The 18,477-nt window shown below is 41.1% G+C and overlaps 1 protein-coding gene across 1 annotated transcript in view; it reads left to right on the top strand.

Annotated features, from left to right (window-relative positions):
* The window catches only part of LOC120318295 (formin-like protein 3), a 64,953-nt gene that overhangs the window by 42,714 nt on the left and 3,762 nt on the right, over positions 1-18,477 (top strand). The window contains exons 12-24 of the mRNA XM_039365715.1: positions 1,539-1,632; positions 5,641-5,715; positions 6,973-7,083; positions 9,339-9,488; positions 10,535-10,636; positions 12,707-12,968; positions 13,060-13,128; positions 14,431-14,555; positions 15,312-15,514; positions 15,982-16,216; positions 16,977-17,045; positions 17,644-17,724; positions 18,069-18,198. Coding sequence (XP_039221649.1) covers positions 1,539-1,632; positions 5,641-5,715; positions 6,973-7,083; positions 9,339-9,488; positions 10,535-10,636; positions 12,707-12,968; positions 13,060-13,128; positions 14,431-14,555; positions 15,312-15,514; positions 15,982-16,216; positions 16,977-17,045; positions 17,644-17,724; positions 18,069-18,198 — 1,706 coding nt within the window. The remainder of the gene's footprint in view (positions 1-1,538; positions 1,633-5,640; positions 5,716-6,972; positions 7,084-9,338; positions 9,489-10,534; positions 10,637-12,706; positions 12,969-13,059; positions 13,129-14,430; positions 14,556-15,311; positions 15,515-15,981; positions 16,217-16,976; positions 17,046-17,643; positions 17,725-18,068; positions 18,199-18,477) is intronic.

The following is an 18,477-nucleotide window of genomic DNA, read 5'->3' on the forward strand; positions in this document are numbered from 1 at the left end:
GCTTCGTGCTTCGAGGAGCAATGTGTGGTCTTAGCTGTTTCTTCCTTTTAACTGCCAGTGGGGGTATGAACTGATTGGGTGGGAGCTTGGCTGTGTTCTGATTGGGTGGAGGTGTGTTCTGATTGGTTAGGGGCTTGGCTGTGCTCTGATTGGCTGATTGGCTGGGGGTTGGCTGTGCTCTGATTGGCTGGGGGATGTTCTGTTTGGTTGTGCTCAGGTTAGTCTGAGTTGCAGGGGGGTTTAAGATTTTGGGCTGCCTTGCTATTTTTTGGCTTCGCATTTGTGGTCGTGCCTCATCTTCACAACCAAACAGCACAACCAAACAGAACACTCCCCCAGCCAATCAGAGCACAGCCAACCCCCCAGCCAATCAGAGCACAGCCAACCCCCCAGCCAATCAGAGCACAGCCACGCCCCTAACCAATCAGAACACACCTCCACCCAATCAGAACACAGCCAAGCTCCCACCCAATTAGTTCACACCCCCACTGGCAGTTAAAAGGAAGAAACAGCTAAGACCACACATTGCTCCTCGAAGCACGAAGCTGAAAGCACCAGCCTGAAGATGACGAATGGGACTTAGTCGAAACGTCGCCAAGACTCTTCCAATTTTACGCGGGAGAAAACCCGAACAACCAAAGACCTACATACAAACACCCGCGAAAACTTTGTATATAAAAGATCCTCTTTATGCAGCTCATGGTTCTGAAACTTTTAAGGGGAGAGCCTGACTTTGAGTTACATGGAGTAATGATCAGATTTAGTGCAGGGTGAAATATCTTTTGATTTTAAAGAGCAATCTCAACAATGACATAATTGCAAATGGGGAAGGTATTTTTTTTAATAGGAACTATCAAATGCTGAGCAGCAGATGGAGACTACCCTCACATTGTGGTATTCCCAGGACCAATAACCAAAGCTGACAGGAAAGGCATAATTAGTTCCACATTAGGGCTAGTGCTATGTGTACGAACACAATAACAACACTACTCTTTCCAGATGAATTTTCCTTCCTTCCTTCCTTCCTTCCTTCCTTCCTTCCTTCCTTCCTTCCTTCCTTCCTTCCTTCCTTCCTTCTTTTTGTAAATTTTTATTGAATGTTTTACAAAAAACATAAAAACTAACACAAACCAATAAAGAGTAAAAGCTATAAAGAAAGAAAGAAAAAAAGAAAAAGCGTAGAAAGAATCAAAAGAAACAGAAGGATCTTCCAGTTTTCTTTGCAGTAAATATAAGTGCAATTACAAAATTATCTCTTACATTGTTTGAAAAAGAAATCTCATTCTTTTCTATTATGGTTTTTTTATAACTATCAAAACCACCAATTATAACTGCATTTTTTCTGTTTTATGCAAACAGTCTGATAGGAGTTTCCAATCAACTATAAATAAGGATATTCTTTTTTCTCTATTCAAACAGGTTATTTTAGTCATCTCTGCAAGTTCCATCATCTTCACCAGCCATTTCTCCATTGTGGCTTCCATGATTTTTTTTCTAGTTGCTTGTCCATCAGTTGTGTGTTTTCTTTTTCTCCTTAGGACAAAAGCCCTGGTATTAGAATTGCTGGCAGCTGTGTGTCTTGTGCGAGGTGGCCATGAGATCATTTTGGCTGCCTTTGAGAACTTCAAGGAGGTGAGATTGCTTTCATTATCTATTTAAAAGAATAGGTATCAAACTCTGAAGATCTAGGGGATTGTAGGTTTTGAAGTCCCAACGTATCTGGATCACCAGATTGAGGAAGGGTATGCAAATAATAAGGAAGCAGATGGAAACAATGGTTAGATGGAAGGACTTTGATCATCACCCAGAGACAGATACAAACGGGGAGGGAAGAAAATAGAGAAAAACTGATATAATAATAACAACAATAATAATAGAGTTGGAAGGGACTTGGAGGTCTTCTAGTCCAACTCCTGTTCAGACAGGAAACCCTATACTATTTCAAACAAATGGTTATCCAGTCTCTTCTTAAAAACTTCCAGTGTTGGAGCATTCACAACTTCTGGAGGCAGATTGTTCCACTGATTAATTGTTCTAACTGTCAGGAAATTTCTCCTTAGTTCTAGGTTGCTTCTCTCCTTGATTAGTTAATAATAATAATAATAATAATGATGTTGGAAGGGACTTTGGAATTCATCTAGTCCAGCTCAGGCAGGAAACCTTATACCATTTTGGACAAATGGCTGTCCAGTTTCTTCTTAAAAACTTCCAGTGTTGGCACATTCACAGCTTCTGGAGGCAGGTTGTTCCACTGGTTAATTGTTCTAACTGTCAGGAAGTTTCTCCTTAGTTCTAGGTTGCTTCTCTCTTTTGTTAGTTTCCACCCGTTGCTTCTTGTCCTGCCTTCAGGCACTTTGGAAAATAGCTTGACTCCCTCTTCTTTGTGGCAGCCCCTGAGATATTGGAACACTGCTATCGTATCACCCCTCGTCCTTCTCTTCATTAAACTAGACAAACCCAATTCCAGCAACCGTTCTTTATATGTTTTAGCCTCCAGTTCTCTAATCATCTTTGTTGCTCTTTTCTGTATTTTTTTCTAGAGTCTCAACATCTTTTTTACATCATGCTGACCAAAACTGAATGCAGTATTCCACGTCTGGCCTTACCAAGGCATTATAAAGTGGTATTAATACTTCACATGATCTTGAATCTTTCCCTCTGTTAATGCAGCCTAGCATTGTGTTGGCTTTTTTGGCAGCTGCAGCACAGAGCTAGGTCATATTTAAGTAACTGTCCACTAGGACTCCAAGATCCCTCTCACTACTATTGAGCAAGATACCATCTATATCTGTGCATTTGGTTTTTCTTGCCTAAGTGTAGAACCTTACTTTTTTCACCATTGAATTTCATTTTGTTAGATAGCTCCCAGTGTTCAGGTCTGTCAAGATCCTTCTGTATCTTGAGCCTATCTTCTGGAGTATTGGCTATTCCTGCCAGCTTGGTGTTGTCTGCAAATTTAATGAGTTCCATCTGTCCCCTCATCCAAATCATTGATGAAGATGATGAAGAGCACTGGGCCCAAAACAGAGCCCTGGGGCACCTCACTACACACTTCCCTCCTTGTAGATGCAGTTCCATTGAGCATCACATGCTGAGTATGGCCGGTCAGCCAGCTACAAATCCATCTGGTGGTGATGCTGTCTAACCCACATTTTTCTATCTTATCAAGTAGTAGATTGTGGTCTACTTTATTAAATGTCTTACTGAAGTCCAAGTAAATTATATACAGCATTCCTCTGGTCCTCTGGTCAAGGAATGCAATAAGATTTGTCTGGCATGATCTATTTTTGACAAACCCATGTTGGCTTTTGGTTATGACTTTGTTTGCCTCTAGGTGTTTGCCGATTTGTTGCTTGATTATCTTTTCCAGAATCTTCCCAGGTATTGAGGTCAGGCTGATAGGTCCGTAGTTTCCTGGATCCATTTTTCCCCCTTTTTTGAAAACAGAAATTACATCAGCTCATTTCCAGTCCTCTGGTAGTTCCCCAATGCTCCAGGATCTTTGAAAGTGGTTCTGAGATCACATCTATCAGTTCCTTCAGAACCTTGGGGTATAATCCATCTGGTCCTGGTGATTTGAACTTATCTAGGGTAGACTGGTGCTCACTTACCATTTTCTTGCCTATTTTAGCTTGTGTTTCAAATCTATTTTCTGTGGTATTGTTTCTGATAGGTTGGACTGTTTTTTCCCTTTGTGTAAAGATGGATGCAAAAAACAAGTTAAGTAGTTCTGCTTTCTCCCTGTTGCTTGTCACCTTCTTGCCACTTTCTCCCACTAATGGACCAATCATTTCCTTAACTTTTTTCTTGTTTCTTACATGTTGAAAGAAGCTTTTTTGTTATTTTTGATTTTTGTGACAAGCCTTAGTTCATTTTGAGCCTTAGCTTTCCTCACTTCATCTCTGCAGGCTCAGACTATTTGCTGATATTCTGCCTTGGTTATGTGCCCCCTTTTCCACTTTTTATACTTGTGCATTTTGTCTTTCAATTTCTCAGAGAGTTCTTTATGCAGCCATGCTAGTTTCTTTTGAGAGCTGCTATTTTTCTTCTTTGTTGGTATTGTGCTAGGCTGGGCTTTTATAATCTCACTTTTTAAAATTTCTTAAGCTTCTTGAATTGTTTTCCCCATGATGATTCTCATCCATGGAATCCTTCCCAAGCTCTCTCTAAGTTTATTGAAATTAGCTCTCTTAAAGTCCAAGACTCTATTTTGACTATATTCTATTGCTTGTGCTTCCATAATGTTGAATTCCAATATTGCATGATCACTCTCCCCCTCCCCACAAGGTTCCTGTAGCTTCAACTCCAATCATTTAATTTCTGTTAGTGAGAATAAGTCCAATATGGCTAATCCCCTAGTTCCCTTCTCTACTTTTTGGGAGACAAAGTTGTCTGCTAGGTTTGTCAGGAATCTGTTTGATCTTCCACCTGGTGTAGAGTTTATCTCCCAGTTGATGTCAGGGTAATAAAGTCCCCCATTACTATTGTGATGTGCTTCCTACATACCTTAGTTAACTGACTAGCAAAAAGTTTATTTATTTCCTCTGTTTAGTTGGGTGGCTTATAATATACACCTATGGCAATGTCATTTGCCCCCCTTTTATATTGACCCAAATGCATTCAAGACAGTTTTCATCATTGTTGTGCTCTATTTCTGTAGAGATGTAGTTATTTCTTACATAGAAAACAACTCCATCTCCTCTTTTATTTGGTCTGTTTCTTTTAAATAATTTAAATCCCTCCTACCAAGTTTGTGTAATGGCAACAATACCATATCTGCCCTCATTTACCTGAATTTCTAATTCACCCTGTTTATTGCTCATACTCTATGCGTATAGTGACCATCAATTTTTTTTTCAAGTGAGAACACAAGTCAAATCTACACAACTATCTAATATTACTTTGGACAAAGTTTTTGATCAATGCAGTCTACCCTATCTTTTGGTGTTGCGTTGAGTCTTTGAACAGAGATAGGTAGTTATGCAAAGCTGAAGCCATGATTTGATCAGGCCTGCATGCCACCTTATTTGTTTATATACTTATGCACCTGCTGCTACTCACTTGTAGTCAAGCTCTTCTCTGGATAATTATTTTAGGTGTCTCATTTTCAGAAATTGAAGTAAATTACTCTTAGTTGCAGGATATTTTCATCAGTAACTTCTCAAAGAGCCTGACATCTTTCTGAAAACATCTTCTCTTTCTTGTTGTGTTTTGTTTGAGTGGCTCCTGAAGGAATATACGTGGATCACGTGTTCATTAGATGTTCCAGTTGGCTGCCAGTCCTGTCAAAGCTTGATCTAATAAAGAAAAGTGTAAAATGAACAGAGCCTGAAATGATTAAAGAAAAACCAGTAGGGCCTCAAGGTGTGACTCAAAAGACAAGGAGCATACCTGTGTTTCTGTGGGGATAATTCAAACACAGTATTTGCCCTCTTGTACCATCTACTGATAACAAAACTCTCTTTCTCTGGGTATGTGACCAAAGAAAGAAATTACTCTGGGAATGTACATGAAAGTAACCACTGCGCAGCTATGTGGAGCACTTATGTAAATGTGTCAGCATCAGTGGAATGATCTGTATTTGGCAGGCTGATTAGGACTGCAACATGTTTATGATCCGGATGTGCTCTCTTTTCTTAGGTATGCAAAGAGCAGCATCGCTTTGAGAAACTGATGGAATATTTCCGTAATGAGGATAGCAATATTGACTTCATGGTAAGTAGTTTAAAAAAAATGCAAGAATGCATTTGCTTTGAAATTGTGTATGCCAGCAGCGCATTTAGCCCAATGCTGGGAGGAAACAAAGTGACACATTGGATGTATGTTATCTGTCTTGATGATCAATTGCACTCAACTTAGAACCATTCATTTAGCGACTGTTCAAAATTTTAATGCCCCTGCAAAAGTGACTTACAACTGGTCGTCTCACAATGTTGCAGTATTTCCACTCATATGATCATGATTCTGACAGCCATCATGCATTTATAATGGTTGCAATATCCTTCAGACACATGATCACCATGTGTGACCAAGCAAAGTCAATGGGGACGGTGGCAGGGAAACTTGCAAGTTGTGGTCACATGATGTCTCACTTATGACCACACACCTTAATGATAAATTTTCCAATCCCTACTGCAGTTGTAAATTGAGGACTAACTATTCCATGGATAATGTAGGATTTCTGCTGTCCCCAATTATGCTATCATGGATTCACCCATGCAAGAGACCATAAGTCAGTGATGGAGCATATGCTTGGATTCAGAAAGTCATCGATCATCTTAGGCAAGATTGGGAAAAGTTTCTATGTAAAATCCTAGACAGATAAATTTATCATTGAAAATGTAGGAGTAGGGAGTCTTTATCAACCCAAGGAAGAATTTACTCTAAGGCAGGGGTCCCCAACCTGTGGGCCAGGGCCATTACCATGGTGTATGGGCCACCAGGCCATGTGAGTAGTTGGCCCGTGCGCACCTGTGCATGCAGGCTCACTGCCTCATTTGCACGAGCATCTCCGCAAGCGTCGCGGGCATTCATGGCCTCACTCAAGCGAGCAACAGGTGTTCATGCACACACACACCTGTGCATGCGTTCACTCCCCCACAAAATCATCCCTTCTTTCCCCTCTCCCCCCACTCTGGGCCACCAACTCCAAAAAGTTGGGGAACTCTGCTCTAAGGAATCTCTAAAGAATATGGATTAGATGGTCTCAGTAAATGAAATCTGAAACTTCCTCTTCCCCCTTCTCCTTCTCCAGCAAAAGATTAATCCATGGTTCTCTGCATGGAGGAAGGGAATCTGTGCATGGAAGGATGGTGGGACTTGGCTATCTGGAAATTATATAGCATGTGTTGCATTTTAAAAAATCAGTTCTCTGTTTTTTTTTCTTTTCAAAAAAGAGGTCTAGAATCCAAGGGGGAGTAAATAACTGAATCTGTGCATCCCAATTCCAGCTGCCTGTTCTCTCTTTTATAGGTAGCCTGTATGCAATTCATCAACATTGTGGTCCATTCAGTAGAGGACATGAACTTCCGAGTGCACTTACAATATGAGTTCACCAAGCTGGGTTTGGAAGAGTTCTTACAGGTAACATTTTATCCCATCACAACATAAATCTCAAGTGGTATTAAAATTTGACAATGTTTAATCATCTTTCTCTAAGACTGATTTAAACTCCGAGTTGACCATGATGTCTAAGGACGGGGCTCTTTTTGACTGTGTTCTCGTGATTACTGGTGCCACTAGCTGTGGTGCTGGGAGTATAGCCTTAATTACTTCTGTCTTTACGCTGTTGTACTGTGGCAGTCTCAACAAGGTATCTGCCAAAAAATTCTTTCCTCCAGGCAAATAGCGGAGGGTAAAATTGAAGCGCTGGAAGTGTTGGGCCCACCGTACATGTTTAGGGGACCGCTTCCTCGGGGTCTTCAGCGCTTCTAGGTTTTTGTGGTCAGTTACTCCCTTCTAAAAAATGCCTCCATGTGAGGAGAGCACATCTTACAGCATAATCCTCCTTCTCCCATACTGCCCAGTGTTGTTTTGTCTCAGTTAATTTTTTAGAGGTATAAGCACAGGGCTGTAGCTACCCCTTTTCTTTCTCTTGGAGCAGTACTGCACCCATGGCCACATCGCTAGCATTGTCCTGGATGTCAAATGATCTCCCTGGGTCTAGGTGTCTCAGTACCAGCTCAATGGAAAAAAGTCTTTTTAACTTTTCAAATGCAGCTGGCTGGGTTTCGCCCCTTTGGTTTTCAGCAAATTGTGATGGGCAGGGCAATTTGTGCGAACGAGGGGATGAACTATCTATAGAAGTTGGCGAAACCCAGGAAGCTGTGCAGCTGCTCCCTTGTGCGTTGTGTGTCCCATTTTAAAATGGCACTCATCTTTTCGGTATCCATTTCTACCCCTTTGTGTAAGAGCCGGTAGCCTAAATAGTCATTTTTTTCTTTGTGAAATTCGCACTTTGAGAGCTTAGCATACAGCTTAGCCGTGCAGAGTTTCTTTAAGACTGCCTTGACCAATTTCACATGCTCAGCTTTCATTTCAAATGTAGATTAAGATATCGTCCAGTTACACCAAATTCCTTTGTATATGTAGCACCTCATTTATCAGTTGCATAAACACTGCAGGGGCTCCCTATAACCCAAAGGAGCACTTTAAATTGAAAATAACATAGGGGGCAGTTAAAAGTCATCTTCCACTCATCTCCCTCCTTGATCCTGACTCGGTAATATGCCTCCCGTAAGTCCAGTTTAAAAACATTTTCCCTCTGTAAAGGTGAGCCAGCATGTCCTTCATGAGGGGCAAGGGGTACAGATTTTCCATACACACAGCATTAAGACCTCTATAGTCCACACAGAGACGAAGAGACCCACCTTTCTTTTCCTGGAACAGCATCAGGGCTGCCACCGGGACCCTTGCTGGCTGTACGAAGCCCCAGGCTAGGTTTTTATGTACAAACTGCCGCAGTTTGTCTAGCTCCCTAGGAGTCATAGAGTATATCTTGGGCTTAGGGAGCTTGGCTCCAGGGACAATCTTAGTAGCACAGTCTGTGGGCCGGTGTGGGGGAAGTTCATCTGAGCCCCTCTCACTGAACTGTGGTAGTCTCTGGGTATGTCTTTCAGTCCCTTGCTTTTTGCGCCTGCCGCCAGTTCTCGGTAAGTTTTCCCCTTTTTGCTCTTGTGGCTTTTAGGCTTTTCTGTTCCTTTGGGAATTTCAAGCTCCGTTCTCGCCAGTCTACCCGTGGGTTTCATCTTTTCAGCCACGTCAGTCCTAGGACAAGGGGCCATTCCATACCAGGTGTCACTATGAAAGTTAAAGTCTAGACCCAAGGATGCGTCTGCCAATTTCAAATAAGTTATGTTCTCCATAATTCTAATTCTCCCTAATTCTCCATAATTCAAAAGCATGTCTATATCATAGAAATAAAGCTGATTAATAATTAAACCTTCTTTCCAGAAATCCCTGCAAATTATAGTTCTCTGATGGGGTTTAAAGACTACTAACAAAACACCCATCATCTCACCAAATAATCAGATTCAGAATTCTGTAGGCATGAAGATGGGAGTGAGAGGAAATCATGATAAAGTAACATACATTTTTCTATTTTTTTCCACAGATATTTATCATGGAATACTTTAGTGGTTTATTTTTGTACAGTAATTTCATTACCTGTAGTTTGGGCCTCTTGGACTGATGAGATAGAACATGTCTATGGGATAAATCTTTGAGGAAGTCATGAGTAGCTCAGAGGGGCTCTATTTTGGCCTTGCTGGGGACCTGGTGGTATCCAGGAGAACACTAGGAGCCTCTGGCCTTTAAGACCGTTTCATTCTCTCCAACAGAAGTCAAGACACACAGAAAGTGAAAAGCTGCTAGTACAAATTCAGGCCTACCTGGACAATGTGTTTGATGTAGGTGGATTGCTAGAAGATGCTGAGACCAAGAATGTGGCTTTGGAGAAAGTAGAAGAATTGGAAGAGCACTTATCGCATGTAAGTGCACAGCCTTTTCTTTAGCATGGAAAAGCCTTATTGGTTGGGCAGCTAATCCTGTAATCCATTTTGCCTACGGGAACTACACAGACTATTTTTTTAAAAAAATGCCCTTCCCCTTTCTTACTATTTACTCTTAATGTAAAGGAGAATAAGTCATCGAATAAGGAAGCTCCATTCAGTTGCAAAAACATTTATCTGTCCTCTTTTAAGTTAGTAACAAAGTCACCCAGTTTTTAGAATATAGAGATTTTCATTGTAAAGTGTTCAATAGCTGATCCACCTATTGTGTACCTTAACTCAAGTACATGTAGTCCTCGACTTATTATTATTTAGTGACTGTTCGAAGTTGCATCACTGAAAAAAGTGACTTATGACCGTTTTTCATACTTACGAGCATTGCAACATCCCCATGGTCACATGATCAAAATTCAGATGCTTGACAACTGACTCATATTTATGACGGTTGCAGTGTCTTGGGAGTAATGTCCACACCTTTTGCAAACTTCTGACAAGCAAAGTCAACAGGGAAGCCAGATTCACTTAACAGCTGTGTTACTAACGTAACAACTGCAGTGATTCACTTAACAACTGTGGCAAGAAAGGTCGTAAAATGGGGCAAAATTCACTTAACAAATGTCTGTCCGAGCAACAGAAATTTTGGGCTCAATTGTGGTCCTAAGCCGAGACTACCTGTAGGTGAGACAGAGATTTTTCTAGCCCTGCCTGGAGATGCCAGGAATTATATTAGGAAGTTTGTGCATTCAATATAGAAGGTCCCATAAAATTGTCTGAGGTCTAAAATCTCCTGACTGGCCATGCAAAAGGAAGATACAGGTAAGCTAAAACTTGTTTTTAACTATTTTAAAAATACCAATTGCTTGCTTTTTGCGAAAGAAAATCCCTTTTGACAGTTTCACTACCTCATTTATGAGAGTTGGCCTCACAAATTGTGTTATTGAATGTATAGTTATCAAATAATAAAAGCAGAGGTGTCATGACTCAAAGGAAAGACCAATTGGTGATTCCTGTTCTGTGTTACTCAGTTGACAGAAAAGCTGCTGGATCTGGAGAATGAGAACATCATGCGGGTGGCTGAGTTGGAGAAACAACTATTACAGCGGGAAAAGGAATTGGAGATTGTCAAGGTACGTGGATCAAAGAAAGGGAATTGAAGATGCTTCCCAGAGCATGGAGGTGTGACTTTGATTTAAAGTGATGGTTTCATTTAGACTTTCCTGGAAGCTGGTCACTGATAAGATACTGTGGGCAAAGATAACTTGCTTATTGCCGTGGATCTTTCTGGCTAAAAAGGAGAACAACATGCATCAATGGAAGCATCAGTTTTCATGGGTGTTCTCATGGGGTGACAATTTCATCCAACAGGTCAAATATCTATGGAGATTCTCAAGGTCATGGTTGTTCCAAAGGTATTTTTTTCAAAAGGCAACTGCCCTTTTGTTGGTTTTTTCCTTTGGAAACATTTAACTTCTCATCCAATAAGCTTCTTCAGTTCTGGACCAACAAAAGTCTTTTCGAAAAAGCACCTTTGGGACATCTGACAGGTTCAAGGCATGCAGAACTTCTGAACCATATTTGAAAATCTGAAATCCGCAGAATTCCTTGCCTGGCAATCAACATGGAAAGGTTTCCTGCGAGTAAGAACTCTTCTGGTTTAAAAGAATTTGTTTCTTCAAGGCTATTCTGTGTCACAGAGATGAAGCACAATTCCTATCTTTGTGAGCTATTTTTCCCCCTAAAATATACCATGATAAAATGCATCCTCTAGCATCCTAACTTGATTTGCCCAATACAGGCAATGAGCAGAACCAAATGGCAATGTTTTCCTGGACCACACTATTTCAAACTGCAGTAGGGCAAGAGTTAACGTATTTCCATTCTTCTCTTGAGCTGGATAGGCATCCCACATCTGCTAAACTAATGTGTGGTTTGTATTGACAATTTATTTCCCCACCCATTGTTTTCCACGTAGACAGATATTTTCTTCCTATGAAAGAAATTAAATTATGTAACTCATTCTTTATTCTCAGAAGTGTATGGTTGGAAATATTTGTGATTCCACAGTTCAGCATATAATGACCCTTGTGACCTTTCCCAGTCTGTATCTGCCAGCTGGGTTGGATTGCAACACTGAAACCTCCAATTCACCTGGAGGTCCCTGAATTGGGGAAGATCTGATGTGATTGGTCCTTTGGGATTAGGATTCCCTGAAATGATAAACCAAACCCTAATCTTAACCATAAATTTGGGTTTTGGTTATAAAATGAAGGGTTTTCTCTCTTCTCCTTTATATATAATACCTGAGTACTTCCAAAAATTAGTAAATTACTAAAACTAAAAAAAAAGGTATCTTTTTCCTTTACAGTTAAAAGAAAAAAAGATATTCCCCATAGCAAAGAGAAGCAGAGATGGTTAAATTGATTCCTTTACCCAAAGAAAAAAATATACTTAATCTTATCTCTGTTTTGAAATTGCTTCCGGATTTTGTGCTTGCAATGAGGGAAAAAAAAAGAAACTTTGATTCTGTTTTTGTGAACTAGATAGGCTTATTGTTATAGAAATGGCTTTGTATACCTATTGTGTAAAAGCAGAAAAGTTGTGGTTGTAATGTTGTTACCTTTTATTGTGCTAAAGAAAGTCGGTAGTCAGTGCCTTTTTCTTTTTTCTTTTAATAATAATAATAAAGTTGGAAGGGACCTTGGACGTCATCTAGTCCAACCCCCTGCTCAGGCAGGAAACCCTACACCATTTCAGACAAATGGCCATCCAGTCTCTTCTTAAAAACTTCCAGTGTTGGAACATTCGCCGCTTCTGGAGGCAGGTTGTTCTACTGGTTGATTGTTCTAATTGTCAGGAAGTTTCTCCTTAGTTCTAAGTTGTTTCTCTCCTTGATTAGTTTCCATCCATTGCTTCTTGTCTTGCCTTCAGGCGCTTTGGAGAATAGTTTGACTCCCTCTTCTTTGTGGCAACCCCTGAGATATTGGAACAGTGTTATCATGTCCCCCCTTGTCCCCCTTTTTCCCCTCTCCCTCTTCTTTTAGTTTTCTACACTTTTTTCCCTTGTATTTTATATTTTGATAAAATTAATAAAATAAAATTGTGGGTTTTTTTTTTAAAAAAGGATTCCCTGAGATGATAAACGGGAAATGGTTTTTAGACATAAGAAAGCCTCTACTGTATCTCTCTGTCTGGAACAGGAGACCTACGAGAGTGCCAGCCACCAAGTTCATACATTGCGCAGAATTATCAAGGAAAAGGAAGAAGCCTTCCGACATCACTATACCTCACATCCAATGGGGAGTGACCACTTGCCGCTGCCACCACCTCCAGAGGCAGAGATCAATTTCAACGACATCTCTGAGGATGAATTCTGCCTGCCTGTCCTGCCTCCTGTGGAGGCTGCCCCTCCTCCGCCACCTCCTCCGCCACCTCTTCCCCCACCCCCTCCACCACTACCAGGTAGGCTTTGTTCTGGAGCTAACAAGCCAACATCTTGCCATGAGGAGGGTGCCTTGTTTTATTTATTTATCTATTGTTTCTTCTCTCGTAGATAAGTGTCCACCAGCTCCACCGCTTCCTGGCATGTCTCCTTCGATGATCCTCACAATGGGCTTATCAGGTAGATAGCGAAGCACTTAGATTTATATACTACTTTATAGTGCTTTATAGCCCTAAAGGGGGGGAGGCTAAGGGGTTTACAGCGTGCCCTCCAAGAAACTGGGTCCTCATTTTACCCATCTCGGAAGGGTGGAAGGCTCAGTCAACCTGGCAGTCGGCAGAGTTTACCTGCAATACTGCATTCTAACTACTGCGCCATCACTGGCTCAACCCCTATTCCCCCAAATAGACCAGAACAGTAAGACAGCATGGGGGTTGCTGTATACTTGATGCTAGTTGACTGGGGCAGGGTTTGAAGATAAATAATGTAAGTAATAATGTAGTTTCCACTTAAAAACACATGTTTCTAGCTCTTATGGGTATAAATTTAGACTGGAAAGTCTGAGAAAAATGTCAGAAAGCAAAAAAAAAAAAAACCAATTGATAAAATTGAATCAAGCAACTAGAAACTTTTGCAGAGTAAATTATGCAATATAACTGAGAAAAATGTATGCTTCCCCCAAAATGCAATTGATGTCATTTGTATGGATGATTTTTCTTGGCATCCCATTTCATTGTTGTAACCTTGAATTTTTAATAGTTTGAATGTCCTTGGGAAAGTGACATATTTTATTGGGCAAGAACGGCAGAAACTAAAATAATTTGTTCCCATTAAAAATAGATAGTTTAATTTTGGTTCTGGCTTCAGATATACAGCCTTAAACCTGTTTCTTTGGAAATAAGCCAAAGGAAAATTCATCTGTTTCTTTTGAAATACAAATCAGGCATATCATGTCTGGGCTGTAAAAATAAATGACAGTGGTACACTGTAATTCTCCGCTGCCTATTGGAGTTGTCTCGAGTGTTGTGTTGCACATATGGAATGCCTATTACAGATCAATGAATGAATTCCCTCAGTGCTTGCATACAGTTCAGGGCAAAGATTTGGTGACATGTCCAAATCCCATAGATACCATTCTTCAGAAACTATGGTATAAGGCAGGGGTAGGCAATCTTGCCTCTTTGTGACTCGTGGACTTCAACTCCCAGAATTCCTCACCCGGCATGGCTCATCTTGGAAACCTCTCCCTTTCCCCTCAGCATGGCTGGCTCAGGAATTCTGGGAGTTGAAGTCCACGAGTCATAAAAGAGCCGAGGTTGCCTACCTCTGATATAAGGGAAACTAAAAAATGAACCAAAACTCAACAGAAAATTGCCAAAATTAAAACTTCTTTCTCCAACTGACTTATTGGGAATAGGTTGAGGAGTACTTTCTATTTTCTACATGATCTATAATGCCTTGCTCTCTCTGTTCTGCACCAAGCAATCCGGATCAAAAAGCCCATCAAGACCAAGTTCCGCTTGCCAGTTTTTAACTGGACAGCATTGAAGCCCAACCAGATCAGTGGGACGGTCTTCAGTGAACTGGATGATGAAAAGATCTTGGAGGTGAGGGAAACAGAGAAGTGAATGCTGGCATGAGTTGAGATTTTAAGTACATAGATTTGAAAATTGATTTTCTTTCTTAGCTCACATCCTGTTGTTTTTGTTGTCTGTTAATGGTGTCATGGAACTGAAGCTCTGATTTAAAAAAAAATAGTCTGCTCTTCAGTTTGAGTGAGAGAAGGAAAAGTCAGTTTGACTGGTAGTAGAATTAGAAGTAGAATTGGGAAGATAACGCATATGAAGTATAGAACAAGAATAAGAACATGGAAAGACAGAAAATAATTACTTTTATTGCTGTAAGTTGCCTAGAGTCTCTTTTGTGATATGAGGGAGGGAGGGAGGGAGGGAGGAAAATTGAAAATAGCCAAAAAGTATTTGTTGAGCCTGAATCTGGCTTCCCCATTGACTCTGCTTGTCAAAATGTTGCAAAAGGTGATCACATGACCCTGGCACACTGCAATTGTCATAAATGTGAGTCAGCTGTCAAGCGTCCACATGTAAATCACGTGACCATGGGGGATGCTGCAATGGTCATAAGTGCAAAAAATGGTCATAAGTCACTTTTTTCAGCGCCATTGTAACTTTGAATGGTCACTAAGCGAACTGTTTTAAGTTGAGGACTACCTGTACTGTATGGTTTTAATACGCAGCATGCGCCCAGAATAGCAAAACACCAAGAAGTAAAAACCAAGCTGTTAGCAGTTTTAATTACTACCCCCAAGTGGACAAGATAATTTACTCTTTCCTTTTTTCCCCAAGGATCTTGATCTGGACAAGTTTGAGGAGCTCTTTAAGACCAAGGCTCAGGGCCCTGCCATCGATCTCCTTTGCTCTAAAAACAAGGCTTCACACAAAGCAGTCAACAAAGTGACTCTGCTGGAAGCCAACCGGGCGAAGAACCTGGCCATCACGTTGCGTAAGGCAGGCAGGACCACAGAGGAGATCTGCAAAGCCATCTACACGTGAGTCCCCCTCTGTATGCCTTTCCCCATCCTGTGATTTTCCTTCTTGTGCAGGCAGCCTTTTTCTCTGCCTGGGATTGTATTTCTGCAGGCATAATCAGGAGGGGGGCATGAGATATGCAAATAATAGGTCAAGCAGGAGATAGAGCAGGTGATCCCAAAGCAAATTGCAGGTGGGGTGCTTTTCTCTTTCTGAAACACTCTTTTTTACTTATCAACTACTTTCCTCTCTTCTTCCTCACACAGCTGGCTGTCAAGGTAAAGGCAGATCACTCTTTCCTAACTCGGGCTTAAGTTTCTGGTCACATGGAGTTAGGCTACAAGCCCTGTGTGGGTCAAAGTTGCTCATTCCTAGGTGAGAGGATCACTGAATGAAAAGAGAGTATCTCCCCTTGCATCCTTTGCCCATCAGTAGCCAGATGTTCCATCTCTGATAGAGGATCTTTCTTCACTGGGGCCTCTTTTAGGTTTGACCTGAAGACCTTACCAGTGGACTTTGTGGAGTGCCTCATGCGCTTTCTGCCAACCGAGACTGAGGTCAAGCTACTGCGCCAGTATGAGAAGGAGAGGAAGCCAGTGGAGGAATTGTCAGATGAGGACCGCTTCATGCTGCATTTCAGCAAAGTGGAGCGTTTGACCCAGCGCATGGCTATTATGGCTTTCCTGGGCAACTTCAGCGAAAACATCCAGATGCTCATGCCGGTAACACAAGTTATTTTTGGAGTTGGTGCAATTGCAGCGATATGGCCTTAAGTGGTACTACGTTTGAGGGGGACTCTTTTATAAGTCATTGTGCGTATGGGATGGGAAAGGATGTGCTCGATGTTGATCTTTCTATTTCTTCTGCTCCAAGAAGCCAGTTGTGTGTCTATAATGACATCATGACATACTTATAATGTAGAATTTCATAGAATAACAATTATACTGTCCTTTTGAAAAATCTGTACTTTACTAGCTGGGCTGCCTGGCAAAATGGGGGGATGCAAACAAGCAGATATAGCCCTAGAGTAGATTACATTTTTTTTATTGCCTCAGGTGCAACTTCAGATTTAGGAAAGGCTGAGAAAAATCGTTATCCTTGAGCTCAAACAGAATAGTTGTTAGGGATGAAGAAAGCATCTGCACCGGGTAGGTGTTCCACTGATACTACTCACTCAGTCTTTATGTTTTCTTGATGCACTCAGAGATCTTGTTCCACTCTGGTATGGATTCTGTGTTCCCAAATGATCAACTTTTCTCCTCTATGCTAATAATGCTTACAGGGTTCATTATTCTTCCTTCTTAATAGTTGTATTGACCTTTCCTAAGGGAAGCATTCAAAATAATTAAAACCAGATGGTTAAATCATGCTCAAAGCGCTGTCTCTTCCTAAGGACTTTGCTCCTCTGCAGAATACAAGAAGTATTCAGGTGCTAAATAAAGAATAATACTTTTGTGCTCTTTTGGCTTTTCCCTCTTATAGCAACTCAGTGCCATTATCGCTGCCTCAGCATCTGTCAAATCGTCACAGAAGCTCAAGCGAATGCTCGAGGTAGGTCAGTCAGCTGGCATTAGTGTAAGTTAAGAACGGAGAGTTGTAGCACCATCACCACTATTTACTTCTCATATATATTTCTGAATGCCGATGTCAACGCTGCAAATACTGTATATTCTTGCTGTGACAATATGACCATAACAGCCAAAGTTCAACCCGGATGAAGCAAATGAAGAGAGCCTCTGAGCCTGTGAAAGGCTTACTTTCCTTTTTTAAGATTGCAATTTCATCAAACGTATCAAAGTATAAAATACAAATGAAAATAGTGGGAAGTGGGGGGAGGGGAAGGGGTCAAGCAAAAAGTGTAGGGGAAAGGGGAAAATAAAAAAAGAAAAGCATGGACTTCTGACTCTTTTTAGCACATTGGAATATCATAATAAAATTACAGCCTCTTTATTTTTACATACTTAACATGTACTAGCCATTTCTATAGCAACAAAGAAAGGTTTGCTTTCAGCTAGTTCAGGAGCTGTAGGCTCTTAAGTTGGAATGTGGTTTCTGCAGAGGCAGAGAAGATTCACCCTGTGCCCTGGGCTTCATTGGCTAGAATTTTGTCTTGTACCTTGGGTCAACTGCTCTTCTTCTCTCCCCACAGATCATTTTGGCCCTTGGCAACTACATGAACAGCAGCAAGCGTGGCTCAGTTTACGGGTTCAAGCTGCAGAGTCTGGACTTGGTAAGGGAAGAAGCATGGAAAAGGGTCATACAGTATGATCCATGTGTCTGTAAAAAAAAGTAGCCAGCTGGATTTGTTAGAGATACCCTAAGAAGAAGGAAATTAGTAATTAATGTGCTGTCACAATGTACAGCACTGGGCACCTTTTCACACTACCCATGCCTGTGACTTCTAATGAGTGAATGCAGTTCCCCCAGGGCATTCCATGTCAATGTCCATACGTGTAACTGAACAGATGGGATTGTCTGTATTCACATGCATGTAGACTCCCTGCCAGTCTAATGTTTGCACACACTGATGCTGATGTCTTGATCTTCTGTTCTTCCTTGTTTCTGTCCTGAAAGCTGTTGGACACTAAGTCAACTGACCGGAAGCTGACTCTTCTACATTTCATTGCCATGATGGTGAAGGAGAAATATCCTGAGTTGAGCACCTTCTGGCAGGAACTGCACTTTGTGGAAAAAGCAGCTGCAGGTAGATGGTCCCTTCAACCACCACAACCGTAAATGCATCTTTGTTTCATCCTGGTCTTAGTAAGGACCCCATTAGTTGCTTTATCTCCAGCCTCTCCTTCATATACAAGGCCAGCAGCATTTCTATCTGGAGATTGTATGGAATTCAGAGAGACAACATTTTCTGCATAGGTACAAGCATCTGGCTTTGACTTAGAGTACTAGAAGGATCATGAACTGACTTGTAGAGGGAAACTATCTCCAATCTGATATAATATACCGCATAATGTATGAGCAAATA

Source organism: Crotalus tigris, unplaced genomic scaffold, assembly GCF_016545835.1.
Source record: "Crotalus tigris isolate CLP2741 ecotype Arizona unplaced genomic scaffold, ASM1654583v1 scf7180000020168.100008, whole genome shotgun sequence".
In the NCBI taxonomy this organism is placed as follows: domain Eukaryota; kingdom Metazoa; phylum Chordata; class Lepidosauria; order Squamata; family Viperidae; genus Crotalus; species Crotalus tigris.